The 26,787-nt window shown below is 41.8% G+C and overlaps 3 protein-coding genes and 4 non-coding genes across 10 annotated transcripts in view; 6 read left to right on the top strand and 1 right to left on the bottom strand.

The window, feature by feature from the left end:
- Positions 1-1,343, top strand: part of DDX27 (DEAD-box helicase 27) — a 36,539-nt gene extending 35,196 nt beyond the window's left edge. For all 3 annotated transcript variants that reach the window (XM_072633599.1, XM_072633598.1, XM_072633597.1), the window contains one exon: positions 359-1,343. In XM_072633599.1, the coding sequence (XP_072489700.1) occupies positions 359-377 (19 nt within the window). In that variant the 3' untranslated portion in view covers positions 378-1,343. The remainder of the gene's footprint in view (positions 1-358) is intronic.
- Positions 930-16,427, bottom strand: ZNFX1 (zinc finger NFX1-type containing 1). 2 transcript variants are annotated; one of them, XM_072633595.1, is made up of 14 exons: positions 16,271-16,427; positions 13,816-13,914; positions 10,225-12,051; positions 9,606-9,737; positions 9,218-9,366; positions 8,403-8,546; positions 8,048-8,174; positions 7,580-7,824; positions 7,144-7,283; positions 6,385-6,539; positions 5,650-5,795; positions 5,255-5,365; positions 4,821-4,916; positions 930-4,417 (listed from the first exon to the last, which is right to left on the bottom strand). In XM_072633595.1, the coding sequence occupies exons 2-14, from the start codon at positions 13,871-13,873 to the stop codon at positions 1,976-1,978; spliced, it is 5,772 nt and encodes a 1,923-aa protein (XP_072489696.1). In that variant the 5' UTR covers positions 13,874-13,914; positions 16,271-16,427; the 3' UTR covers positions 930-1,975. The 2 variants fall into 2 exon arrangements, with proteins under 2 accessions (XP_072489696.1, XP_072489695.1); XM_072633594.1 differs by having other exon boundaries at positions 13,816-13,917; positions 16,271-16,410.
- LOC140520016 (uncharacterized) lies at positions 16,385-20,291 on the top strand. The gene is made up of 5 exons (XM_072633621.1): positions 16,385-17,022; positions 17,723-17,824; positions 19,097-19,164; positions 19,507-19,609; positions 20,100-20,291. Exons 1-2 carry the CDS (start codon positions 16,703-16,705, stop codon positions 17,790-17,792), a joined length of 390 nt encoding a protein of 129 aa, XP_072489722.1. The 5' UTR covers positions 16,385-16,702; the 3' UTR covers positions 17,793-17,824; positions 19,097-19,164; positions 19,507-19,609; positions 20,100-20,291.
- LOC140521882 (small nucleolar SNORD12/SNORD106) lies at positions 17,563-17,654 on the top strand. Its single transcript, XR_011973160.1, has one exon. It is a non-coding gene; the product is annotated as a small nucleolar SNORD12/SNORD106 (small nucleolar RNA).
- Positions 18,935-19,024, top strand: LOC140521881 (small nucleolar SNORD12/SNORD106). The gene has a single exon (XR_011973159.1). It is a non-coding gene; the product is annotated as a small nucleolar SNORD12/SNORD106 (small nucleolar RNA).
- LOC140521883 (small nucleolar SNORD12/SNORD106) lies at positions 19,346-19,432 on the top strand. Its single transcript, XR_011973161.1, has one exon. It is a non-coding gene; the product is annotated as a small nucleolar SNORD12/SNORD106 (small nucleolar RNA).
- On the top strand, positions 19,765-19,859 carry LOC140521884 (small nucleolar SNORD12/SNORD106). Its single transcript, XR_011973162.1, has one exon. It is a non-coding gene; the product is annotated as a small nucleolar SNORD12/SNORD106 (small nucleolar RNA).
- Positions 20,292-26,787: the final 6,496 nt, after the last annotated feature.

Genomic DNA, 26,787 nt, shown 5'->3' with positions numbered 1-26,787 from the left:
CCCTTTTCAAGTAAGTAGATTATTGGGGCAGCTACGTGGTGCAGTGGATAGAGCACCAGCGCAGGATTCAGGAGGACTTGAGTTCAAATCTCACCTCAGACACTTGACACTCACTAGCTATGTGACCTTGGGCAAGTTACTTAACCCCAATGGCCTCACCCTGGGTCATCTCCAGTCATCTTGATGAATTCAGATGGCTCTGGAGAAGTGAGGCTGGTGACCTGCACAGCCCTCCCTCACTCAAAACAAAGTCAAGTGCAAGTCATGTCATCATTTCTCTGATGGCGTGGTCTTCTTTGGCAAGGAAGGATGAACACACAGAGATTATGACCATAGTTCTGTCTATTTCTTTCCACAGGTACAAGAGGAGGAAGTAGCTATAGTTACCTGAAGAAGTACTTAAGGTTTAAGCCTTTAATCCCTTCCCTAGAGGAAATGTAACTCCACTCTTCTTTTTGATTGTAAAAATGCTCTTTAAAAAGCTCTATTAAAAGTCTCAGTAGTTTGCATTTGTTTTTAAAAAACTGATCTTTCTTTGAGCATCTTTATTCTAAGGTGGTCTTGCTGTGTGTTCCATGCCAGATAAAAACATTCTCAATACTTCCTATCCAGGGCATCAACTTAAACAACGTAATTGCATTTCTTTGGTAATACTGGGATTTTGTGGCAGTAATCTGTATCATAATTCTTTCTAAAAGGATGGGATGGGGATTGAGGTTACTCCTCTTGCCTGAGAAGGGATATATTCTTTTGTTCTATGCGACAAAGGTTGTGGACAGATAAAGTTAGCTTTATAAAGGGAAGCAGAACCAGAGGAAACTTTGATTTATCCCATAGAAGCATGGTGTCTTGGTTACCTATTGACTGAAAAAAGTAGAGATGCTAACAGAGCCAAGTTGGCAGCAGCTATTAGAAGGAAATACGGATCATTTACTTTTGTCAATAATTGCTTTATTAATTGGCATCATATTCTAAAGTGCATAGTAAAGACAAAAAGGGAACGCATACATAAGGTAGGGGAATTTTGCTTGCAAACAGTAGAAAGGACCTGAGAAATCTATGTCTTTTATGGAACAAATGCCATGGAGGCAACACCTAAGCAGGACAGACGGCCTGAGCCTGGCCTGGGCCTGCAGACATCGGAGGCATGCTAAAAGCTCCACCCAGGCAAAAGCCATGATAAAGGAAGGAGAGATGAAAGGGTTACACTTTGATAAGAAGGTGCTGCTGGTACTGAATGTCACTTTTATTCCATTGGGGGAATGAATGAGGCATGCCCCATGAGGCAGCCTTGCTTCCAAACCTGTTTAAAACGCAATAAAAAACTTCTTGCCTTCTCGAAATTCAAGGGAATGGAAGTATTACTGTTGTTAACTCCTTGGTCACCGTGGACATGTGCAAGGCCCAAGTTAGGTTTAAAACCCTGTCATAGACTTTGAATTTTCTGTATTTTCTTCAGTGCCTTCTGGAGTAAAGGTGGCCCCAAAAGAATGCAGGAAATGTTCCAGTTGAGCTTCTTTCAAGGACAAATGTCTTCTATGTAGCTCCTTTGGGACAAAATTGGGTTGCATAGCTGGGGCCTGAGATGCAGTCATTAAGTATTAAGCTCCTACCATGTGCCTAGTGCCATTATAAGCACTGTACAAAGAGCATTTAGCTAAGACAGGCAGGAAGACAGGGCCAGAAGATTATCACTAGGCAACTTAAGCCCAAAACATGCACCAGGGAGGTTGACCTTATAAGAGAAAGAAAAGGGAAAATCTTGTCTATTAATTTTATTCTCGATTAGAGGTAAAGTGCTCACTTAAGCGCAGGACTAACTCTAGGAACAAACATTGGAAAAGTCCTAAAATGGGTCGGTAGAGTGCCAAGATTTCAGGGAAGTCAGAAATAGCAGTCCTTTCTTCAGGAAGCCAAGCCCAGCCTGGCTATGGCTGAGAGAGAAGGAAAGGAAAGGTAATAGGAAATCATCTTCCTAGATCAACCTGTGGATGTCCTCAAAGTTAAACAGGTTGTTGGCTGTTTCAGACCAAGCTGCGTGTTGGGCACCATCCATCTCTGAAGCCAATTGGTTGTTACTTTCCAGAGTGTGGTTTTCACCACCAATTACTGCATTACAATCAGGACATTTACCCCTTTGCATTGCTCCCCCACAATTGCCAATCACATAGATGTGGCCATTAGGGCATTTGAACCAGTGACCTTGGGGATAGCCCAAAGCATTTACTATCTGTACCCGCTCTTGTTCTGAGATGCCCAAGCCACAGCAAGGAAGGACAGCATCCAGAGCTTTCAATTTCTTCACCACCAGTTCTTCATCGTTTTTACTGAATTTAAAAGTGCCCTCTAGGATCTCTCGAAGGGTAGCTACTTCTTCCACTACTGAACTGCTCATTTTCCCCCCTGCCATCTTGCAGCGGATCAAGAGGTTCACCAAGTATGTTATCCTCTGTACTTCACTTTGGAGGTCTTCCAGTTCCTGGCTGGTAAAACTCAGACGCTCCTTTGCTAGCCACTTATGGACTTGTTCCAGCCGCATCCTTACCCCAGCCCTTTCACTGACTTCTATCTTGCTCAGGGATTCCCGTATGCTGGCTAAGCGCTCATAGAAGCTGATTTGATTTTCAGCTAGACCCAAGGCTTTCACAGACAGATCAGACTGAGAGAGCTTTTCTTTTAGCATGAGAAAATCCTCAGGGAGTAACCTTTGGATATTGGTCTTCGCTTCTAGCAGGACCTGTAGCTCCTCCTGCCTGGTAGTGATTTCGCCAGCTGAGCCTTGTATCTTTTCCTTGATCCTCTCAATCTCTTCCAGACGCTTTTTTATGCTAGTACCATACCTAAGGTTCTTGCGGATAGGAACCTGACAGATAGGACAGACTTTCAACTTGATGGCAACTTCTTCATCTTTTTGTTCATTCATATAGCGGTCAAGAGCCTGCACCTCAAAGATGTGGCTACAATCCTCCAGTTGTACAAAGCGGGCATCTGGTTCATCTTCAAAGCCAAAGAAAATCTGTGTTACTTCATCTTGATGACACACACGACACTTTTTAGGGCATGGTTCCCCACACAGGCCAATGCAAGGATGGTTACAAGCCAACAACTTGGTACAAGGCACATAGCATGGGGGCCGATCACATGGTTCACAGCAAAGTTTGGTGCACTGGTAGTGCTGGCAGTGCCAAGTACAAGGTTCTACACATGGGCTGCACAGCTCTCCACACTTCTTTTTACACTGGCTATGAACACAGCGATTCTGGCAGGTCCTTTGACAAGGTGGACACTCACCAATGCAAGGCTCCTGGCATTTATGTGAGCAGATGAGTAAGCGCTTGCAGGGACGCTGGCAGCGCTCATGAAATCGTCCTTCATAGCAGTCATGGCAAGAGCCGGGGCAAGGGTGCCCACAGTCTAAGATTGTGCCACACTTGGTAGTACACTTGACAGGTAAGCCATATTGAAGATCTTCTACATTGCCACATTTCACTTGCTGGTTATGTCCACACTTGAGATTGACAGTGACCATCTCAGAACAAAGACGAACACACTCTTCTCCACAGGAGTGACTGCATCTGTGCCCACATGTCAGGAACTTGGGGCAAGGCTCCTGGCAGCAGAAATCTGACTCTGGCATGAAACATGGGACCATTTGTTGGTGTCCACAACGCAGAATTGTTTTAGGGACTTTTACTTGGCAAGGGCCACAGGGCTGGAAGCAAACTGATGGACACCGATGTCCATCAGCACAGAGTATCTTCTGACAAGGCTTCATGCATTGGAATTCTTTGTGATTAGAATCATAGGGATGGCAGGCTCTAGTACAGACATGTCCACAACTCAGCCGAAATTCACAGGGGAGGCTACAACCCCCTTCTGGCACCTGGTGAAAGTCTGTGGCTTTGGATACCAGTGTTTGTGTATCAGGATGGTTCTGACAGCACAACATTAGTGCACTGCCAATCTGACCATTTTCTCTCAGAGTGTGAAGGATCTTGCTCCACAATGGAACTTTGGCCAGCATCCCCATGTTCCCAATGCAGTACATTCCCTTTTTGGCTCTGGACAGAGCTACACAGATTCGGTTTTTGATCTTCAGGAACCCAACTTTTTCTTCTTTGTTGCTCCGCACAAGGGATAGCAGAATGATGTCATTCTCTTCTCCTTGGTATTTGTCCACAACATGGACTTTCACACCTGCAAATGTCTTAGCTGGCATGAGTTTGCGGAGACAGAAAAGCTGTCCAGTATAGGTTGTAAGGATAGTGATCTGGGATGGCAGATACTCCTGACACAGGAAGTACTTGCACAATTCTACCACAAAACGAGCCTCATGTTGATTTTGGTGACTTTTCCCTTCTAGGATCTCTTGTTCAGGGAAGTCATGCTCTATGAAAAAGAGATTGGAAGAGACCCCCTGTGAAAAATAAAAAGAAAACCCTGTTAAAGATAGGCACAACTGGGCACTTCGAAAAGGTGACTGAAATTCAGTCCTAGATATAGTTTAGTAGTCACTGCTGATGTGACTTAACTCTGACATGGATGGTTGGCTCATTTCTAGAAAGACACTCTTTAAAAAAAGTTCTTTGACTCTACTTTTATTCTACTCTTTGTTTTGATTGGGACCTTTTCCTAATTATATCTAATTAAGTCAATAGACCAACTGGATTACCAAAGGCCAGGTATGTTTTCTACTGAATACTTCTTGCTGATTAAGCTGGAAGGAGCTGTATCACTCTCAGCAGTTGTTTTTCTTCTCTTATACAATTCCCTAAACTGCTAGTAATAATCATAGAAAATATCTGTTTGAATAAACTCACCTTAATTTTTTCATACTTGAGAACAGAGGGATGATTCTCCAGATCTTGGTAAATGTGGGGTGTCAACAGCCGTGCAATTTCAGGGCGCATGCGATGCTGAAACAAATAGACATGTTATTTGAAGCATGATACTCTTAAATCCTGAAAAGTGGGCAAATGCTCCAAAGGCTAAGATGCATAATCCTAATTTTGCTGTTGGAAAAACTTGGGAGAAAGCACATTGCCAAATGTTCCAAATGGCCAAACCAGCTATACCCAAGTCAAGCCTTAGGAAGAAAAATAAAACTGAATTGAGAGTCACATCAGTGAGAGTACAGTTTACTTTCATGTGAAATCAGTTTTGTTAATGGTGAGACCTTAATACTTTTCAGCTAGTAAATGAGGAATAAAAAAGAAATATATCAAATCCGTAGCCAAGGTCTATTGTTTCTCACCTGGTAATTCAGACGGACAAAGGGAAGGTTGACATTTACTAGCCGCTCAAAGAGTGAGACCTCTAGATTGAAGTTCTTTGCCAGGTCATACACGTTGGCACTGGGGCGCAGCTGTAGGGAGTGGAGAAAAATATATAACACATGTAATATTTGGTTCAAAGTACAGCCAAACTGACATACTCTACAAAATAAATTAGAAAAATTGGTAGAGTTAACTAAAGAGGAAAGGGCAAAATCTGATTTTTGATTTTATCAGGTGCCCTAACAATACTTTTCAGATTGGACTGTGAAGAGAATGGCAACAGAGGGAAATTTCAGAGGGAAGTAAAGCACATCACAAATATTTCATTATTTGAATTTTTTTATTGGCTGTGTAAAAGTAGGCCTGAATTTACCTGCTGGTGATCCCCAATGAGGATGAGATGCTGGCAGGCTTTGCTCAGTGTGGCAATGGTGTGGGCCTCTAGGACCTCTGCTGCTTCCTCAACTATGACAATTCGAGGTTCCACCTTCTGTAGGATCTGGCGGTACTTGGCAGCACCTTAAGTATAGGGAGAAAGAATAAACTCCTTGGGCAACATGAAGACCCTTACTACAACAGGGGAACTATCCTTTGTGCCTACCTACACACCAATGTAGGTGGTGCAGTGGATAGTCCCAGGCTTGGAGTCAGGAAGACTCATCAAATCTGGCCTCAGACATGTATTATCTGTGTGGCCCTGGGCAAGTCACTTAGTCCTGTCTGCCTCATTTTCTTCATCTGTCAAGTGAGCTGGAGAAGGAAGTGGCAATCCACTCCCGTATCTTTGCCAAGAAAACCCCCAAATGGGGTCATGAAGTCAGACACAACTGAACAACAGCACACCAAGCACTCCCCTTAATTTATAAGGTGGCACTGAATCTGGACTTTTTATCTATCAAATCAGACCTTCAAATAACAGGGTGAATAACTCACATTTTTTGAGACTAGCATAACTCAGAGGCAGCCTAGTGACAGTTTCCTATATACTAGCCTTTTTCTGTCACGAGGCATTTTGGAGATGAATCTTTCTATCCTTCCAATTTGCTAATAGCTGTGATCTAGTTATGGACTTAAACTGAAGCTGCTAATTTTCCCCATATCTATTTACCTGTAGTTGTCATGCCTACAATTTGAGCATCTTTGAGGATACAGAGATCCTCTTGTAGCTTCAGCTCTACCATCCTTTCTGCTGAGGCCTGGTATAGTCGTTCATGGTTTAGGATCCTTCTTCGAATATCTGCTTGATACATCTGCAGCCACATCCTACAGAAAGTGAATGAAAGTAAGCAATCAGATGGTAAAATGGTCATGAAGTAGAAGGTATATCCCTGCTTGTTAACACATTTCTTGAGTGTCTACTTGGCTGTATATTGTTATGACACTAGGAAATTCCTGACTGGAAGAAGCTTAATTTAATGGGAAGAAAGGTCAAACAAATACCCATGATAAACAAGTAACAAACATATACATGCGATGAGATGGAAAAGTCAAAAGAATAGGGTATATAAGGGAAGCAGATCTGCTTAATGACCAGAACATAAAATGAAAAAATTATATTGTAGGTAATAGAAAAATAGAATGTCATAGAAGTTGTGAGGACAGCTTTAAAGCCTACAATCAAGGATCTTAATTTAATGCAAGAGGCATCTGGGATCTACTATAAGATTCTAAGATACTGAAAGGATCACAATTACAATTGAGGAAATGGTTCTTGCTGCTGGAAGTAGAACAGACTGGAGTGAGGAAGGGCAAGTGAAAATACACTGGAAAAATGTCCCAGATGAGGACTGGAGAAATAGAAAAGGTGAAGAAAAGTGGGGAAAACAAATCCCTGGTGATACCAGATGGGGCAGAGTGAAGAGGATACCTGTAGAGCTGCCATCTGGAATTTAGGTCCAGTTGCCACACATCCTCTATTTCCTTAGCTTCTGTTTCAGTCATTGCATTCAACTTTCGGAGCTCTACCTTCACTTTCTTCTTCATCTTCTTTTTCTGACTGCGTTGAGTCTACATGCAAAAGCACCAATAAGAACCACTGGATTTATGGTCTTAGAATCATAGACCTCGATAGGTGAGTGTTAAAATTGCCCCTCCCTCCCAGAGAAACATCCCCCCCCCCCCCAACAAATTAAAGAAATGAAGGAAAATATTGCTAGGGGTCAGTACTAGGAATAAAGCCACCAGTGATACTGTCTTCTAGCCTTGGATTTTCTTCATGGTTAGTATAGTATTTCTGCAATTTTGAGTCCTTTCCTTATTTACACTCTTGGGAATTTCTAGATGCTACTTAAAAAGAAATTTACCTCCCATTCTCCAGTTGCCTGCTCCTGCTCAGGTGCTACCTGGCCGTAGTTGTCAAGTCTCATGGCCAATAGCATTTTAGCCAGTTCTTGTACAGCTCCATTATCAACTTTTTTCCTCTGTCGAGGCCTAACAACCTCTTCTTCCTCAATCACGCGGTCTGCTTGGATCAGGTCAGCCTCTTCGGAAATCTCAATTAGCGCTTCCTCCTCTTCAGCTTCTTCCTCTTCGCCCCCTTCCTGCCGAGCTAAAGTGAAGATGGGAAAGCAAGAGAGAAATTTCTGACAAAGAAAGACAAAAGACTCTAGGAAATGAAGAAGAAAAGGAAGTCTTCAAATTATGAAATGTGAGTGGAGGTTAATATAAAGCCCTGAAAGACTTGATTGTACATTCATCAAGTACTACTGGTTCTCTACTCCTCCCCATTTCATTACCAAGCTTTGGAGATTATGTTAGTATAAGCCTTTTACCTGCATTCTCAGGCTCTTCATTGGGGGGTGAAGACACATTTTGGGTGAAGGCAGTAAAACCCAGGCCCAGCCACTCCAGGATCATTGACTGTTTCCAGCCCTTCCTTGAATAAAGCCATTCAACATCCTGATAAAGGGAGACAGCATTAATGAACAGTAATGAGCCTGTTGGCTTACAGAAAGAAAATGAGTTGTGGTTTTCATTTGAGGATTTCAAATAGTGCCTTCTCTCTGTCCTTAAATTACCATTAACAAAAGTTTACCTTTCTGGCTTGGCAGACCCATATTTTAGAATTATGGATGGTGGAGGCAAGTCAGATATTTATAACAATTTGGAATGACTGTGGCAGCTTACCGGCCCATTCATCAGGCTGTTCCAGTGTTGGGGGGCAATGTATTTCTGTAGATGTCGTTCATGTACAACTCCCTTGGTGGTACACTCCAAATGATGAGCTCCTTTGTGGATTTCCTGCTCTGACTGTTTCATTTCTGTCATGATCTGCTCAAGGAAGAAGATGTGTTGTGGGGATAAAAAAATACCACTCCCTTTCCCTCAGCCCCTCAAACAAGTATTTGAAAATAAGGAAACTGAATTCAGTAAGAAAATCAGGGGAAAAAAGACAGCAAGGCATAGTGTATAAAGAGTTGTTAAGACCTTGGCTTAAGTCTTGTTTCTGACAAATTGGCTATAAGATCTTGGGTAAGCCAATGAACGTGAGTACTAAAGGCAGTTCTAGTTTTATATGTTCCAGAACAGGTGTCAGATCTGCGTTGGTAGAGGGAGTTTCTTCGTGGAGATTTCCTTACAGCAAGGAAAATACAGGGACATATCAGCATGGTTTTTGAACTTCAATGTGGAAGTATTCCCAAGTAAGCAGTTGGGCCCATAGAAAACAGCAAGGGTAAGAAATGCATGCACTTAAAACCTATAAGCTGGCCATTCCACTTTTCTCCTGCTTCCCACCTTACCCAAGTTCAGAAACTAGGTTTGTTTAAAACCCAATTCTGATGTAACACACTTTTGGAAGATAGTTAAGAGAAACAAAAATCACAAGTTACTTTCAGCACTTAATTTTTCCAAAGTACTTTCATATCTGTTGTGTTATTTTATGGTTTCCCTTCAACCTCTTGGGGCTTCTACTCCCTAGCTAGTCTTAATTTGGAACATACACTCATGTAGGCCCTCCGGAGATGTACAGGGAGATTTCGTCGGAATTCTCGTTTGTTTCGCAGTTCTCTTAGTGTGAACTGCTTCAAGACTTCACTGTTGCTCCTTCCACCTACTCGAACAATGCTGGTCTTATGACATTTATATATTCCTGAGGAAAAAAGTAAACATAATGGGAAGTGAGAAGAGCCACAAAAAAAAAATTCCTCTTGAATGAGTAAGTACATTGAGTAGCTTTGGCTTGATTACAATCCTGGCATCTCCTATATTGTCTTTAAGGGAAACACTGGTACTTCTAGGTGTTAATGAATAAGATACTGTGTGTGACATGTAAATGCTAATGTCAACACTGACTTTCTAGTAGAGAACAAGTTATCTTGCAAAATTTACCTTCCAGAAATTGGTCCAGGGCATGATTGGTATAGCACACAACAAGGATGGGGAACTTCCGTGTGTTAATCTGCCATACCTGCTCATTAGTCAGAAGGGCTTGGACAATTTTCAGACCCACATAGGTTTTCCCTATAAGATAAGTAAAAATACAGAGGTTAACATTTAAGAAAATTATTTGTAGTATGCTTAGGGTCCTTATTCCTGATGGGGAAGAGAGGAGGGGCAAGGAACAAAAGTACATCCAAAGAGGATATCAGTTAAGTTGCCTATAAAAAATCATTGTGAAACTCTTACAAAGCACCTGGTATTTCTACTAATGTGACAGAGAATATTTACTATGGGCAGCTTTCCTTAAATAAAAACTGACAAAGCTCATTAATTTATAATTTAGTGTCCCTTGGTAAGAGATGGTGATTATTAATGATTTGGTATTTGATTTATAACATCTCTTTGCCTCTAGCACTCCTTTCCATCCTTGTTTTTATTCTGGTTCTTGGGAAGCAATTCTGGGTGATCATTTATGATTTGGGCATATGTTGGGAACCTGATTACTCCCTCCTGCCCATCCCAATAGTTAATATGATAAAGCTTGAAGAAAAAAATATCAGAACTTCACCTGTCCCTGGAGGTCCCTGAATAATAGCCAATTCCTTAGTAAGAGCAAATTGCAAAGCTGCCATTTGTGATTCATCCAGCTTCAGGGCTTCTTTTGAGGGCCATTGGTTGGGGTCTAAAACATTAACTCTTGGTCTTCTGTAGTCTGGAATGTTCCTTAGAGATGGTTTCCCAATTTCACTGGCTAAGCCATTATCTATTAGGGCTGTGAAATCGTATCTGCCACCCATTAACAAGTAACTAGGCTCTCGTACATATGATTCACACTCAACAATGTTTTTCTGAAAGGGGACATCTTCCTCCTGAATCTCCTGTAGCCCTTCTAGCACATGTCTATAAGCTTCAAAATATGCAGTTGTTTCCACCATGAGGAAGGAGTCTGAGGGCTGAACCTCTAATAGCTGCTGACTCTGTTCATTAAAGCAAAGCTGCACAATTCCATGGTAAAGGTCTTCATGGTCCCGGTTAGAAACGGTTGCAAAAAGAAATGTCTCAAAATTATCCTTGGACATGCAGACCAAGGAACCATAGAGCAGACGTTTGGAATTCTGCCAACGGACAAACTTTAATGGTTTTGTATCAAATTGTACTTTGTATACAATACCAGATGATGCACAAAGAGGTGTGATAATCCGTGTGTCAAAGTAGATTCGGATGTCATTGAATTTCTTCTTCCTCAAACCCTGGTCTTCAAAGCTCTGAAGCAGTTCCAGAATCCCTTCTCTCAGGGGTCTAACAAAATCTTCTCGTAGGAGTCGGAAGTGAGTGTCCAAATAGATGCTAGTGCTTTCATATCTCCCTGAAATGATGTTTGGTCGAAGAAAGGGCTTTTCATCCAGGTGTACCTCATTGTATGTAGGGTAAATAGTCATTGTTCTATAGTTATCCTCATGCTCTGCAGTTTGAGGTTTCACCAGGGTATAGGTGTCAACCTTTAGAGTGCCCTCACGTCTCTTCTCTTGCAAGTGTTCAATGATGGTCTGAACCTTTTCCAGGTTTTTTTCTGTCTCTTCTCCAATATCAATGCCAGAAGCTCTCAAAGCATTGAGAGAAGCTGGCAAAATGGACATCAACATGGAGGTTTCTTGCACAGAGCTGGCTGGGAACACACTTACTAAGTCTTGGAGAAGTGAGAGGATGTTATTAATATGCTCTGGATACTGGTGTCGAACAGCAGGGACAGACTCAGTTATCATTCCTGCCACATAACTGGGTAGGCACACTCTGAGGAAACTGGAGTTCTTCAAAATGCCCAAGAGGTGCAGAACACTCTGTCGATCCATCCTAGAGCTGCATGCCTTCCTAAGGACTTGGCAGATAAGCTGAAGTAAGCCAGGTTTCATGAATGTATGATCTAGAAGATCCTTAAATCCAGAGTTAGCAGCAAGTGTGATGACCACCTCTGAAGGATCTTTCTGAAGAAGACTTTCTAGGAATACAAAGCCAATCCTCTTAACTTGTTGAGACTGTTCCCCAGCCTTTTGATGTGGACTCCGCCACTTTGTGGGATCTTTCCGAAAATGGACATTTTCAGCAGGTTGATGCCTTCGGTCTCTCCCATCTTGGTTCCCATTTCTTCTTCTGGCTTCATTCTCTTGACCATTTCTTTGCCCTCTAGCTTCATCATCAGCTTGTCCACCCTGGTATCTCCTTCCCTGATGAGGATTCCTCCCCATGCCACTAAACCTTTCCTCCCTCTGCCATCGAGGAACAGTGTTGTTAGCTCTGGCATCTCTTCTGGGTAAGTCTGTTCTTCCTCTTACTACATTAACTGGTGGGTTGTTTACCCAATTTCTGGTTCTTTGTGGTAGTTCTTCATCTATGTGGCCTGAACACAAAGGAAATTTTCAGTAAACAAAAAGCCATGGAACAGAAAGCAAGGAGCAAAGGCACAACACAACTACAAAGAACAAGCTATTTTTTATAGCAATGTATTAAATTTGTTTTAAAGTAAAGAGTAGTTTATTATGGTAAGAGAATGGAATAAAATACAGAACCTAGCTAATAAATAGGAGATCTCTTCACTTGTTCTGGCACTATGCTGCTAACAGTTTTCTACTGGATGTTCCTTACTGATTTCAAGCAGAGACTGATGACTACTTGTTGAAAATATTAGAGGGAATTCCTATTCAGTTACAGTTTAAACTGAAGGACTAAGAGTTCCTTCTACAGTCTATTTCTAAGGTTTTAGTCCTGCCAGCATCCTAAAATTCTTTAGCTATTTTATGGGCTATAATGATATCAAATACAATAAACTGAAGAGAGAAATTTCTTGAATTTAGCCCAGAATCAATGAGAGAACTTTAAAAGGCAAAGTTTAATAAGCTTACAGGTTTGAGTTAGTGGAATGCTGGTTTGCAAATTAAAAAAAAAATCAAGAAATCCAGGAGTTGAGCTCATGAAAACAGTAGTTCACTCATGTACTATAGGTCTAAAAACACTAACGCTGCAACACAGGACAACACATAAAGCACATGTGAAAGGCAATTTTGGCCAAATGGATTGAAACTAGAGTTGATACTCTTGAAATTGACTTTGACACATGAAATCACCTAATCCTCTCTTCTGTTTGAGGATTTAGTGAGAATTAAATGATTGTGCAAAGGAGCAATAAATTTTGCAATTAAAGGTAGAAAATATTCCAAAAACATAAAATATGACATGCAACCAAGCATAAAACATGACATTTAACTAAGCTTAACAAGAATGCTGAGTTTCATGTCATAAAAATGCACAAATATTTATTCAAGAAAGTTTCTGCAGATTATAAGGAGATATGTAACAGATTAGTACACACTAGAATATGGTAAGGGCCTAAAAAATAAAGAACACTGGTACATCAGGTAAAAAAGGTTCCAGTTGGAGGATCAGGAAGGCTTGGTGGACGATGTGAATTGGAGTACCCTTAACAGGAAATGTAGGATATAACGACAGGCCAAGATGTACAACCAAACTTTAACGCTTTTACTATTATTACTTCCACAATTCTTTTCAAACTTGTGACATTTACCAAGAAACCATTTATTAAGAAAACGAATGGTATAACATGTTGAAATGATTTATAGTAGCCCAAAATTTCTTTCTGGCAATGTGGAAAAGTATTATTTTTTTCTTATTGCCACAATATTAGTATGTTTGTATTACTGCCTCCTGCTTCCCCTCCCCCCAAGAAAAACACTGTTCCTCATTTATACCACACTTAAAACTTCTGTGACATATAATATACTTGTGTAAAGCAGAAAGTTATTTTTAGGAAATTATAAGCAAGTGAAAAAAGGGCCACTGCACTTCTCATAATACATCCACAGGTTTATCTGAGAATAACTCGTCTGTGCATGAACAGGACAAAACAATACAGTAACTTCAGCTCTTGACTCCTCCTTTAGAGTTTTTGTTTGAATGAAATGTAGCATGCATTAACTCTCTTTGGGAAGGGGAAAAGCATTGTCAATTTTCAGGGTCATTTGTGCTGTTCCTATAGTACAAAGTACTCTTCATTTAAATGGAATTTTATATTTTTGTCCTGCTCTCAGCATGGGTTTTCAAACTCTTAACTATAGTTTTCATGTTAAAAGTGGCAGAGCTTGCTTACCTCCATGGTTGACATTAGAATGCCTTGGTGGGGGGTCTGGGCTGGGTCTGCCATCCATTTCAGATAATGTCTTCAGTTACTTGATGTTCAATGGGCTTTCTGCTACAAAGAAATCATTTTAGGTTAGCTCTCAGTACTGCTTAAGCACCAAGCAGCAAAGCCTTAACTAGTCCAATCTTTGGCTGAACGCTTCAGTTTATTTTATAAGAATAAAATCAAGAGAAATTCAGTTGTAATTATGGGAAGTTATTTGGGCACATCAAATGCTAGGTAATTAAAACTATTTGATTTCTAATCGAAAGACAAAGTAGAAAAGAGTACTACTGTACTTGGGAGCCAGGAGATGATTCTGATATTTATTAGCTTATTAGCAAGGCACTTAATCTCTGTTTCTTAATCTTAAATGGAGATGATGCTTTGCACTTCTTACCTCATGGGGATATGGTCAGTAAAGTGCTTTGTAAATGTCTCAGTGCTATATAAATGCTATAAATTATCTGAACAGATCAACTTTCCTTTACTCTTTCAGTGTTAGTTTCAACGATTCTCTTAAATGTTCATCTAAAATGTTTGCTGCACACATCACCCTGACACCAAGTTATTATGCTTTATTCTCTCTGCTCTCCTTTAAAGGAATGTTGTTTCTTGCAGAAAATGGCTATATATTCTTTTATCTGGCATCATGGATTCATCACACCATTTTACATTCATGTTCTTCATATTTTAAAGTGCCACATCCAGTAAGCAGATTTTCCTCAAAGGAAAAATGCCTTGAAATATTACATGGAGCATCTAGGTGGCTCAGTGGATAGAATGCTGGGCCTAGAGTCAGGATGACCTGAGTTAAAATCTAGCCTCAGACACTTGGGCTGATGACTAGCTGATGACCCTGGGCAAATCACTTAAATTGGTTCACCTCATCTGTAAAAATGAGCTGGAGAAGGAAATGGCAAACCACTATAGTATCTTTGTGAAGAAAACCCCAAATGGGGTCATGAAGAGTTGGACATGACTGAAAACAACTAAACAACAAAAAATGTTATATAGCAAATTAATATTTCAAAAATAAAAAACACTCAGCTCTTAGTCCTGAAATCTCCAACAACGGTAGTTTTTTTCTTGAGTTAGAAATTTGCCACATCTTTTATTTGTCTAGTTACTATGTGTCAACCAATATTGGAAGAGGAAGTCTAACAGAGCCTGATTCTGAAGCAGATCTGACCAGTACATCTCCCTACTCAGTGATTTCCAGGACCAACTATAAAATCCTGTTTGGCTTTTAAAATCCCTCCCAGTTTGGACCATTCCCACCTTTCCATTCTTTTTATACTTTATTCCCCCATTCCACTTACTTTACCAACCTGAGATGCTACTAGCCTCTATTAATTTTTCATTGGCTGGATGTCGACCCCTGCCCTCTCCAGCTCCTCAGCTCAAATCTCACCTTCAGCCAGAGACTTTTCCTTTCATTGCTAGGGCCCTCCCACAGGAATCATTTCCCATTTTCACAATAGACATCCTCTTTGCATATTTTTCCATTAGAATGGAAGCTCCCAGCGGGTGGAGGCTGTGTGGAACTCGGAATCTCCAGAGCCTAAACAGGGTCCAGGTAGCAGAAAGTGAGAGCTTACTAAAATGCTAGTTCATAACGGTAGTGATGGAGGTGTGACTCACGGAGGAAAACAGTTTTTTTGTTTTTAAAATCTATGCCTTTCCCTGATAGGTAGTTTACATTTTTTAGGGTTGAAAACTGGCAATTTTAGCTTGAAATTGGTGGTATGGAGGAGGGGCACTCATCACAAAGAAATCCACTAGCCTGGGAATAACGTTAGGTGACTCCTTCCCAGCTCAGATCTCTTCCGCTCAACATCAAACTCGGCCTCATAATGCAGGCTTTTGTAGCCTCAGCTTTGGTTTTTCTTGAGGGTAAAATTCTTCCTTCGTGTTGTTTAGAAATAATAACACAGAAACACAATCTACCCAGATGGCTGAGGGAAACCAAACCTGGGCTGAGACTTGAGAGGAGGGGTAGAAACAAACAAACAAAAAGGGGATGCTCAGGAAGGGCGATGGGGGCGCAGGGGGGAGAACCAGGATTTACGTTAATCCACCGACGAACAAGGTGACAACGGAGAGTCCCGGAGGAAAGACAGGCAGGTGGGAAGATGAGGGGTTTGAGGCGAGAATGGGGGGGAGGGGTGGCAATGATTGCAGGGTCCTGGGGACCGGGTGGCGGAAACGTAGCTTGAGTGGCCGGGGAGGGGGATGTCAGCTCCTGGGAGCAGCGATCTGGGGGGCGATGGCCCAGAAATGGGGAGCCTAGCGAGGGAGAGGGCTACGGGGGGGGGAGGTGGGGGAAAGGAGGACGGCAACGATCGGCGTGTGTAGGGATGCTGGGGGCCCGAGGGGGGATGCTGGGGAGCCCCTGGGGGCGGGGAGAGGGGCTGACACTCACCCGGGCTCCAGGAGCTGCCTTCGCCACCGCCGCCTGCTCCGGGTCTGGCTCCGGCTCGGAATCGGGCCCAGTCGGTCCGGCCCCGCCCGGCCCCGGCTCTACTTTCAGTTTCCTTTCCCCAACAGCCGGGGCAGGGCGGGCGGAGCGAGGGAGGGCCGGAGGGAGGAGCTGGAGCCGGGCGAGGATCCGGGGCCCGCGGCCTGGGCCCGCCTCCCTCCTCCCGAGGCGGAGGAAACTCTCGGGGCCGGGCCGGAGCCCAGGGGGCCAAGGGCTGGGCGGCCCAGGCGAAGTCCCCCTGGCCCCGAGGGCAGTGCTTGGCCCAGCCCAGGACAGTGGAGCCCCAGGTGGGGGAGGGCGGGAAGAAAGCAGGGAACACCCACCGGCCCAGGCCCCTGGTAGCTTCGGGGTTTGAAAAAGAAAGGCGAGAGCAACATGGCGGAGACTCCACTCCGGCCGGGCCCGGGAGAGGGTCAGGCCGGGGCGGGATCAGACCTTAGCAACCGACATCAGCCCTTAGCAACCGCTGCTGGACCTTTTATACCTCTCCGCAGCTTCTTTAAGCCCGGAGACTACATTTCCCAGAGAGCCATGCAGGGCCAGGATGTACGTGACGCGCAGGCGCTGGGGCATTTTCTGCCTTATATAAGGCAGCTCCGCGGCTTTTCTCCCTCTTTTTCGTCTTCGTTTTCTCTGCGATTGGTTTGTGTCGATCTCCATCCGCAGCCATCATGGTCCTGGGATGGCCCTTGGTGGTGAGTTCGATCTTCTCTCCCTTCACGTCTTTTCCAAGGTTCGATTACTCGTCTCAGCTCCCCCACGGGCTCGCAGCCCACGTACCCTTGGCGCGCAGTCTACGCATTAGCGTGCTCAGGTAGTCCTGGGCCTGCCTCCTCGTGCTGGCAACCCACGGGGCCGCGTGGGGGGAGGGCGTCCTGGGGACGGGGCCGCGTGGGGGCAGGGCGTCCTGGGGACGGGGCCGCGTGGGGGCAGGGCGGCCTGGGGACGGGGCCGCGTGGGGGCAGGGCGGCCTGGGGACGGGGCAGCGTTAAGTTCTCCAGCGAGGTTCAGAGAAAGGCGAACTTCAGGCCAGGCTCTACCACTCCGCCACACCCTGAAGTCCAGGTTTCCTTCCCTGGAAACTGGAAGGGTTGGGTTTGTGTCCAGAGCCTCGGTCCCTTTGGGTCGCTTCCTCCACGGCCTTCCCACGCTCGCCTGAGGCACTGGAAAAGGGCCGCGCGCTTTGGCACTCTTCTTGGTTTGGGGCCAGAGGGCCAGTTGTAGATAACCAGCAGGCTGGTGTAAATGATGACCCGACTTTTTTCCCCATCAGATCGACCTTGCTGATCTCTTTGCATTTTTGCCAGTTTAGTTCTGATGCACCAGCCCAGGAAAGTCAGTCCATAAGTGGCCTGGCCTTGCAGGATTGTGACCGTTCTTGTTTGTATTTCACAGGACTGCTTCTGGAAGGAGGAGGGAGGCATGTTATGGGGATTTTGGAGACCTGGGTGTTCAGGCACCATGACCCCATGCTGGCTTCTCTTCCGATATCATAAGGTAAGCAAGAGTTTGGGCTAAAGGTAACTAAGACTCAGAAGTTGTAAATCTGTATATGTAACTTTTTTGAATAAAAGACACAATTATTACTCTCTAAAAGTGAGACGTGTTCCTTTTTGAAGAATGCAAATGACAAATATATGTGTCTTGGCTTGCAGTAGGTGACCTTGGCCTTTTTAAAGTAAGGTTTTTCCCTGTCTCAGTTTGTCTGAGGAAGCACCCATTTAATGACTCTAGGGCTAGTTAGGAATTGAGAGGAAAAGATGGCCCAATTCACCATCAAAAAAATAATAAGTCTGGAAGGGGAAGACCCTCCAAGTTTCTAGCTAGAACAGAAAAAGTATTGATCTTCACACTCAATCTAAGCCCTTGAAGTGGAAGCTATGAGCCATGGACTGGGGGCTATTATTGTCCAACCTGATTTGAGTTTAAATAGCACACCAGTCCTGGCATAGAGTAAACACCTTTGTTAATGACATTCTTCCCCTCATTCCCACCTTTAGTAGGATTACAAAGAAAGGTAAAGGTAGTCCTGGGGCCTGAGGAGCTCAGGGGGAGTCTAACACATGCCAGTAAAATAATCAACAGAAGGCAGGCTCTAGAATTAAGAGGATTTGGGAAAGGCTTCTTGGGATTTTACCTTGGAATTTGAGAGGAAGCCAGGGAAGCTTGGTAGAGAAGATGAATTGGAAACAGCCAGGGGAAGTGGTCAGTAAAAATGGGTAATTGAGTTAAGCTCCTTTGAATATTTCCCCCATGTGGATAAAATGAATGAAAGGCCTTTCTAAATATGGTCATCACTGGTAATCAGAAACATAGTCACTCCTAATCTAGGCAGTTAGGAAATCAGGACCCCTGAGACCTGTGCTGTCTTGAATTCATGTGAGAGTGTTTGGGAAGTTATTAGCTTTTTAAATCTGGTTTAACTAGGAGTTCCTAGCATGCCAGGTGATTTTATCATAAAGCTTAAGAGATTTGCCCAGAACAATGTATTCACCCAATAGTAGCCTACCAGATTTCCCTAGTAGTAGCACTCTACAAATGTCTGCAGGTAGTTTTAGAGGTTCATGGATCATCACTTTATTTCTAGAGCTGTAGGCCCTTCTGGCTGCTGGTATATATGATGACTAAACTTTTTTCCCCATCAGATCGACTATGTTGATCCTACTATTCCTTGCCAGTTTTTTCTGATATACCAGCTTTAAAAAAAAATGATCCATGTCATTTGGTTCTCTAATTTTTGTGCTGATTTTTCTATTTGTAATTTCTCAGACTTGATACTATTCCAGTGACTTGGTTTGGATTAGATTGTTGGATTTTCCTAACTCCTGGGAGGATTGGTAAGTTACACTTACTCATCTATAATAGTTTATTGGTGTTGCCTCATTAAAGTTAGACATTGGGCTGTCAGGAAAGGAGTGTACCAGAGGTATAGGCAACTTTAAAAAGTCATCTTGCTAAGATTCCCAAGATAATCAACAATCATGGAATAAGTATTTGCTATAAGCTAAAGGTTTTAAGAATGGTGTGCATGATTGAACTTTTTTCCCCATCAGATCGACCATGTTGATCCTAACTATTTTTGCCAGTTTTTTCTGACACACCAGCAGCTTCAAGATAGTTTTATCTTTTAGTTTGTTAAATGGCATTCTCACTCTTTCTTTGGGATATATATTTTATAGGCTAGCTCTTAAAATGAGCAGAAGCTTAGGGTTGGAGTGATGTCAGTCTAATACCATACAGACCAGAAGAATGGTGTTCATAAGTACTCAGCTTTTATTAAAGGTAGGTGAATTTCCTGAAATTCATGTTATTGCTGCAGAAGAACTTGTTGATATTTGGAATATATGAAGGGTAGCGTTAGTGTTTAAGACCTAAAGTCGTGGGCTAAGGTATGACTACCTTTGCACATTTCAAGATTCTTTGTTAAAATCTCCAGGTCTGTGGTACATGATGACTAAAACTTTTTTCCCCAACTGATCGACAATGCTGATCAGGAACATTTTAAGCCAAAACTTGTCTGATTTCCATTAGATCCTGGAGTTGGTTATATAGATTCTGGTTATCTAATCACTATTGACCTCTTCCCCCAGTATATTTATGTGTAAAGTGTGTAGGATTGATAGCCCTCATACAAGAGCCCACTTTACATTAACAAGAGCTTTACATTAATAAGACAGCATAATAAAAGTGAGCATGTAACCAAAGAAAGGTAAAATTGTTTGTATGATGAAGCACTTTTAATAAAGGATTGCTTCTGTTTTTTCTTTCATAGGTATGTAAAATTGGTGGATGACTAAGTGGAGTGAAGTAAGTGAAATGTGGAGACTTGAAAAGTTTGAGGTGTGTCTTTAGAGAGGCAGCCTTTGCTTATGAATATGAAACATGGACTTGACTGTTACAGCTGTTATTAGAATAAATCATCTTATTTTACATTTTGCAAATAAATAAAAAATTTGCTAACTGAGCCACCTGTGCCTTCATTTCAAGATGTTTATAGAAGAAATATTTAAAAATATGGGTAGCCTGGATTTAAGGGAGACCTGTGTTTTGGGAATTTAGACATATTGGTGACTTGGTACTAACCTTGCCCTCATGTTACTTTACTAATTCTCTCCCCTTTCCACTATCCCCATTCCGTTTCCACTTCTACCTTGAGATCCTTTACAGGTAATCTCAGTCCTCAGTCTTCTGACTTCGGGGCCCTGCCAGTCCCTCATTCCGTGACATATTTTCCTTTTAATTCTGGTTCTTCACTGGTCATTTTTAATTAGGGTGTTCCCTAGGTTTCTGTGCTAGACTGTCTTTACACTTGTTCCCTTCTTCCAGGGGTTAAAATTACTACTTCAGACATCTATTCAGCCCTTTCTTGGACTCTGTCTACTAGATTACCAAAAAGCTCATTTTCCTATCTTTTCTCTAAACTTTGTCCTTTCATCCAGTCATGCAATCAGTCATCTTTGACTATTTTTTTTCCTGTCAACCCATTCTATGTTCAGTCCAGTTGTCAAGTCTTAACGGTATTCTCCCCCAATAGCTGCTTTAACTCAGCTTTTAAAAATAACCATACTTGGCCTGCTTGATTATTTCTAACCAAAATGGGCTCATAGTAGTTCTTAATCTTTGTATGTGATTGAATCTCTACCTCTTCCCTAGAATGTAATGTTCTGAAATGTTCTCAGCTGGGACTGTCTTTGTAATTCTAGCATCTGGCACAGTGGTTTACTCATAGGCCATTTTTTAATGTTAGTGATACCAAGACAGGTGAATAGAGTTCTGGGCCTGGAGTATGGAAGAGCCATCTTCCTGAATTCAAATCTGGTGTCTGGACAAGTCAACATTGTGTGCCTGTTTCCTCATCTGCAAATAAGTTGGGAAAATAAATGGCAAGCCATTCCAATGTCTTTGCCAAGAAAACCCCAAATGGGCTTGTGAATAGTCGGCCATGACTTTGAATAGTCAAAAATGACAATTCTAAGATGATTGATTCCTTATGTTGGAGGAAATGAATACAGTAAAGTACATTGTTTATGGGGGGGGGACCCTTTGTTGGGGATATCTGAATACGTCATAAGGGAGATATTTGAGCTGAGACTTGAAAGTGTCTTTAGAGTAGAGCTAGTAAATTCTGTGAATGAAGCAAAACAGCGTGCTATGGAAGAAACATCTAGTAGACCAGTATGAAATACAATGTGCAAAGAGGAATTTGGAGCATGAAAAAGCTTGGGGTTAGAATGTGAGGGGCTTTCAATGCTAAACTCAATACGTTTGTATTTTGCCTTAGAGGCCTTTCAGTGCTAAACTTAATACATTTGTATTTTGTCCTAGAGGCAATAATGCCAATATTGAGTGAAGAGATAATTCTCTTGTAATTGGAGGATGTATTAAAGGATAGTCAGTGGGTCTGAAGCTCAAGAGTGAACGACTGACTATATGTAGATCTGAATCATCTACATAGAAGGGATAGAACAGACTTGGGACACCTGTAGTTAATTGTAATACGGATAAATATCCAGCAAAGAAGACAAAGTAGTCAGGCAATAAGAGAAGAACCAAGAGAAAGCATTATCACAAAAACCTAGGTAATGTTGGTTATAAATGGTGCCAGATGCAGAGAAATCAAGAAGGAAAAGCAGTAAGAAACTCACTAGATTTGGCAATTGGGAAACTGGAGAAGGAACAGTTTGGAACTATGCATACCTTTTGACCCAGTGATACCACAACTAGTTGCTATTTACAGCAATAGTTTCTGTTTTGGCCAGAAACCCGGAGGGTCTTCTCCTTCCAGACTGATTTTTTTTAAGTCGGTAAAAGAGGCCATTCTTTGCCTCATTTTTTACCTAGCCTTAATCACTGAATGAGTGTTGTCTCAGTGAGACGGAGACCTGGGAAAGACCTTAAGCATAAAAAGGCCAAGATCTCACATTGCATCTGGGGCCGTATCCAGTTGTCCTGATTTATATCTTGCCACTCTACCCAGATGACTCCAGAGGAAGTAGGCTGGTGACTGCACAGGCCTCCCTCACTTAAATCCAATTCACTTGCATGTCATGGCATCACTTTCCTGATATCACAGTTCTCTCCAAGAATGAAGTGCAAACCACAACCACGATTAGTCTTACACTTTGTAACAAATGAAAAAACCCTAGAGACAGAGCTTCTGGATAATTAATAATTAGGTCAGCCAATAATAAGTTGAGAATGGTTTCTCTTGACAACCAAAGACAAGTCATGGAGAGCCCGAAAGCGTTAAACAATGAGACTCAGTTACCTCCAGCAATCTGGACCGGGCAATCCATCGACATCCAGACCACTCTGGTTTTCCTCCTAAACTCTAATGGAGGAGTACAAGGACAGGGGCTCATTTCCTCCGAGTGAGAGTGAATACAGATGGGATTCATTTTACACTAAATAGAAGCGCATGTACCTTGAAGGCTAGGACAATGCCATCAATAAGTCATGTCCTTCAGAGACTGAGTTTTTACAGGAGCTGAACCTTAAAGGAGGAAATAAGGAGAAAAGAATGGATTTCAAATTAATAATTGGTTGCTAACATAATAGTAAAATAATTTCAACTTCAAAGAGATAAAAAAGATTTCTAAGTAGGAAAATGCTTACAGCAATTCCTTTTGTTATTGCAATGAACTGGAAACTAAAGGGTGCCCATCAATTGGCAAATGGCTGAACAAATTATGGTAGATAAAGTGATGTAATATTGTATCATCGGAGAAGATGAAAGTATGGCTTCAGAGAAACCTGGGAAAACTCACATAAACTGATGCAGAGTGAAGTGAATAGGAACAGAAGGACCACTTTATACAATAACATTGTTAAGAAAAAACAATTTTGAATGATGAGAACTGATCAATGCAATAATCAACCACAATTCTAGGAGACTAATGATGAACCTTATTATCCATCTCATGGCAGAGAGATGATGGTTTTAAGATGCAAAATAATTTTGGATTCAGAAATTTGCTTGACTATATTTGGTAAAAAGGATTGTTAAAAAGGCTGCCTGTGGAGAAAGGAGTAAATGCAAGGTAGGTAAATACCTGTTAATTAAAAAAAAAAATTTTTTTTTTGAGGGAAATGTTTCAATTGAGTGGTGAAGCCAGAAGTCAGATTGTAGATCGTTTAGAAAAGACTGAGAGAAAGCATCTAGTGTAATTTCAGGGTTTAGCTGAGAAAAGGAGAGCTATTAGCAAGGAGGGTTTTTTTTTTTTAAATGGAGAGAGTACATAGGTAGAAGGAAGATGAGAAAGGGGGGATGGTAGTGGTAGCAGTTTGCTAAAGAAGGGTTTTTCCCTAAGCTGAAAACATGGTTTTCTTTTCTTACAAGGACTATCCCAAGTCAGGTAAAAGGAGTTTAGAAATCTAGTCATAGTGGTCTTAATCTTTTCTTTGTGATGGACCCCTTTGGAGGTCTGGTGAAGGCCTCCTTCTTAGAATAATGACCCCTTAGAATAATGTTTTTAAATATGTCAGCTACATAGGATCACGAAGGGAGCCAATTATATTAAAATATGATTTAAAAATATATTTTAAAAGTTTACAGACCCCAAGTTAAGAACCAATCTAGTCCAACCCCTTCACTGAAGACACCATGCCTGCATGATGGGTCGCTTGGCAAAGTGAAAGATTTCAGGTGTAGAAGATGTAGAAGATGTAACTAGTGCTTTGTCTGCGACTCCCTTAAACTGCCTTCCATGAGTCACTATTGTGCCTGTCATGAAACTTGGTGGGTGGGTTGCCACTACGCACTCTCTTCTGTCATACGACCCACAGAAGCCAACCATCATCAGTCTGTCTCTAGTCTGAGAAGAGTGAGAATCGTATCCTTTAGCTGTGTTTTTGGTCATTACTGGTGTTGAACAGGGGCAAAGTGAGTGCAGCCAGCTACACGCCAACACAGCTGACTATGTGATGATTAACAACAGTTCAAGGGCTTCTTCTCTCTAGCTTCATGGTTGCCCTCCAAGTTACATGAGGGTCTGGTGCTCTCTCCAAGGTTGGACACTAAGATCAGTATTTCTTTGTATGTGAGCAATCGCTGTGTTTTTGGTTCTAACATTAAAGTTTTTGGGGTGACTGTAAATAAAAAGAAACAGAAGATCGAATTAGAACATATAGTATTAAATCTGGAGTGGACAGATAGATACTAGTTTACTTATACGAGTGACAAAATATTGTGCCTTGTTTGTTGAGAAGTAATAGCTGTTCCAAAGGAATACAATTTTTGTTGCCATTTCGATAAAAATATCCTGACTTAAGCAAATTGGACTCCAATGAAAGCCAAATTAAAGTGTCCAAATTGTTGAAAAATCTCAGAGGGGAACCACAGCTTTTCAAGAAAGTAAACTCAGATTCCCCAATTGATAAATGATCAAAGGATATGAGCGGGCAGTTTTCAGAGGAAGAAATTAAAGTTATCTATAGTCATATGAAAAAATGCTCTAAATCACTATTGTTTAGAGAGATGCAAATCAAAACAACTCTGAGATAACATAACACCTATCAGATTGGCTAACATGACAAAATAGGAAGATGATAAATGTTGGAGAAGATGTGAGAGAGTTGGAACATTAATTCATTGTTGGTGGAGCTGTGAGCTGATCCAGTCATTCTGGAAAGCAATTTGGAACTATGCCCAAAGGGCTACAAAAATGTGCATATCCTTTGACCCAGCAATACTGCTTCTAGGACTGTACCCCCAAGACATCATAAAAATGGGAAAGGGTCCCACATGTGCAAAAAGTATTTATAACAGCTCTCTTTGTGGTGACCAAGAACTGGAAATCAAGGGGATGCCCATCCATTGAGGAATGGCTGAATAAATTGTGGTATATGAATGTAATGGAATACCATTGTGCTATAAGAAATGATGAGCAGGAAGACTTCAGAGAGGCCTGGAAAGACTTATATGAACTGATGCTGAGTGAAAGGAGCAGAACCAGGAGAACTTTGTACACAGCAATAACCACAGTGTGTGAGGAATTTTTCTGGTAGACTTAGTACTTCATTGCAATGCAAGGACTTAAATAATTCCCAATGGTCTCTTATGGCAAAATGCCTTCCACATCCAGAGAAAGAACTATGGGATTCAATTGCAGAATGAAACAGATCATTTTCTTTTGTATTATGTTTTGATTTGTTTTATGATTTCTCACATTCATTTTAATTCTATGCAACATGACTAAGGTGAAAATGTATTTAATAGGAATGTAGGTGTAGAATCAATATAAAACTGTATGCCATCTCAGGGAGGAAGTAGGGAGATAGGAGGGAAGGGGGGAAGGAGGGGAAAAAATTCTAAGATACGTACTGAAAACAAATAAAATAATAATAATAAAAGAATTTAAGATTAAAAAAAAGAAAGTAACCAGAAAATGAGGTGGCTACTAAGGTTAGTTTTCAGATTTCTAAAGAAATTGATGCTGCTGGGAAGTCTTTTACTGAAGGAGACTTCATAAAGAAGTGTTTGCTGATTGCAATATCTGGATTATATCCTGGTAAAAAAAGTGTTTTCGAGAAATAGTTTAATATTAATTATACCTTTTACTTGGAAAATGAGCCACTAGAAACCTATTTGCAGCCCAAAGAAGTTTAGCTATTTTAATTTTGGCTATTACCTAGTGCCAAGTTGTTCAGGTCTGGTAGAGATGAGGAAAACTGAGGCCAGAGAGAATAAGTGACCTTGCCTCAGGTGACACAAGTGGTATGGGCCTTAGGTTCCTCCTGTAAAATAAGAGGATTGAATTAAACCTTCTCTAAGTCCCCTTCCTGCTCTTAATCTTTTAATTCTACGGCTGTGTCTTCACAAAGTTCTCTGTACACAGGAACAAATGTTTGAGTTGAATTAAGACAACATAAATTATTGGCACACATGGCAATGACCTTTTGTTGCATCGGTCTATGGGGGAAAGGGAGCATATATGTACTTTTGAGATGAGAAAGGTAGTGCCTGAATATTTGCTAATGTTGTGCTGAAACTGCTTTCCCAAGATGGACTCCTGGCAGCCCTTTGTCTTTAGCCTCATTAAGCCAATGGGGTGAGGTTCTTTTTCACCGAGTCAGCACCATAATAAAGGCTGCTTTTGATCTTTGGTGGGAGCAGGAGGCACAGGCAGATCAGTTACTGCTAATGTTCCCCAAGCTGGCATCAGGAAAAGTGAAAGGCTAGAGAGAGAATTATGTGCTATGCTCCCCTTCCCCTCCCCTATCAATCTCTTCCTCAGATCTTTGCGGTAGTTCCTTGGCTATCATCAATCCTCTCCCTGATAGCAAGAGCTCAATTAATAAAATGCTTGGATAATTGTTTATGGGAAGTTAGGTTGGAGCCTAAAAGCACCGGCTCCTTAGAAGCTTTAACAGGCAGGTGGCCCACAGCCTAAATGAATGTCTTTTGACTCATTTCAGACCAACAAGAGAAGGAAAGAGTCCCATTGGTGGGAAAAGCAATT

Source organism: Notamacropus eugenii, chromosome 1 (assembly GCF_028372415.1).
Source record: "Notamacropus eugenii isolate mMacEug1 chromosome 1, mMacEug1.pri_v2, whole genome shotgun sequence".
Taxonomy (NCBI): Eukaryota; Metazoa; Chordata; class Mammalia; order Diprotodontia; family Macropodidae; genus Notamacropus; species Notamacropus eugenii.
Note: the sequence above shows the minus strand (reverse complement) of the source record. Positions and strands in the feature narration are given on the sequence as shown.

Excerpts from the sequence above, each read along its gene's own strand:
- ZNFX1 (XM_072633595.1), bottom strand. The coding sequence starts at position 13,873 with ATGGATGGCAGACCCAGCCCAGACCCCCCACCAAGGCATTCTAATGTC. Across the intron at positions 8,175-8,402 it reads ACAGCCTGATGAATGGGCCG|GATGTTGAATGGCTTTATTC; the intron begins GTAAGCTGCCAC and ends TCCCTTTATCAG. Across the intron at positions 4,917-5,254 it reads TTGTCCGTCTGAATTACCAG|CATCGCATGCGCCCTGAAAT; the intron begins GTGAGAAACAAT and ends TATTTGTTTCAG.
- LOC140520016 (XM_072633621.1), top strand. The coding sequence starts at position 16,703 with ATGGCGGAGACTCCACTCCGGCCGGGCCCGGGAGAGGGTCAGGCCGGG. Across the intron at positions 17,023-17,722 it reads TCCTGGGATGGCCCTTGGTG|GACTGCTTCTGGAAGGAGGA; the intron begins GTGAGTTCGATC and ends TGTATTTCACAG.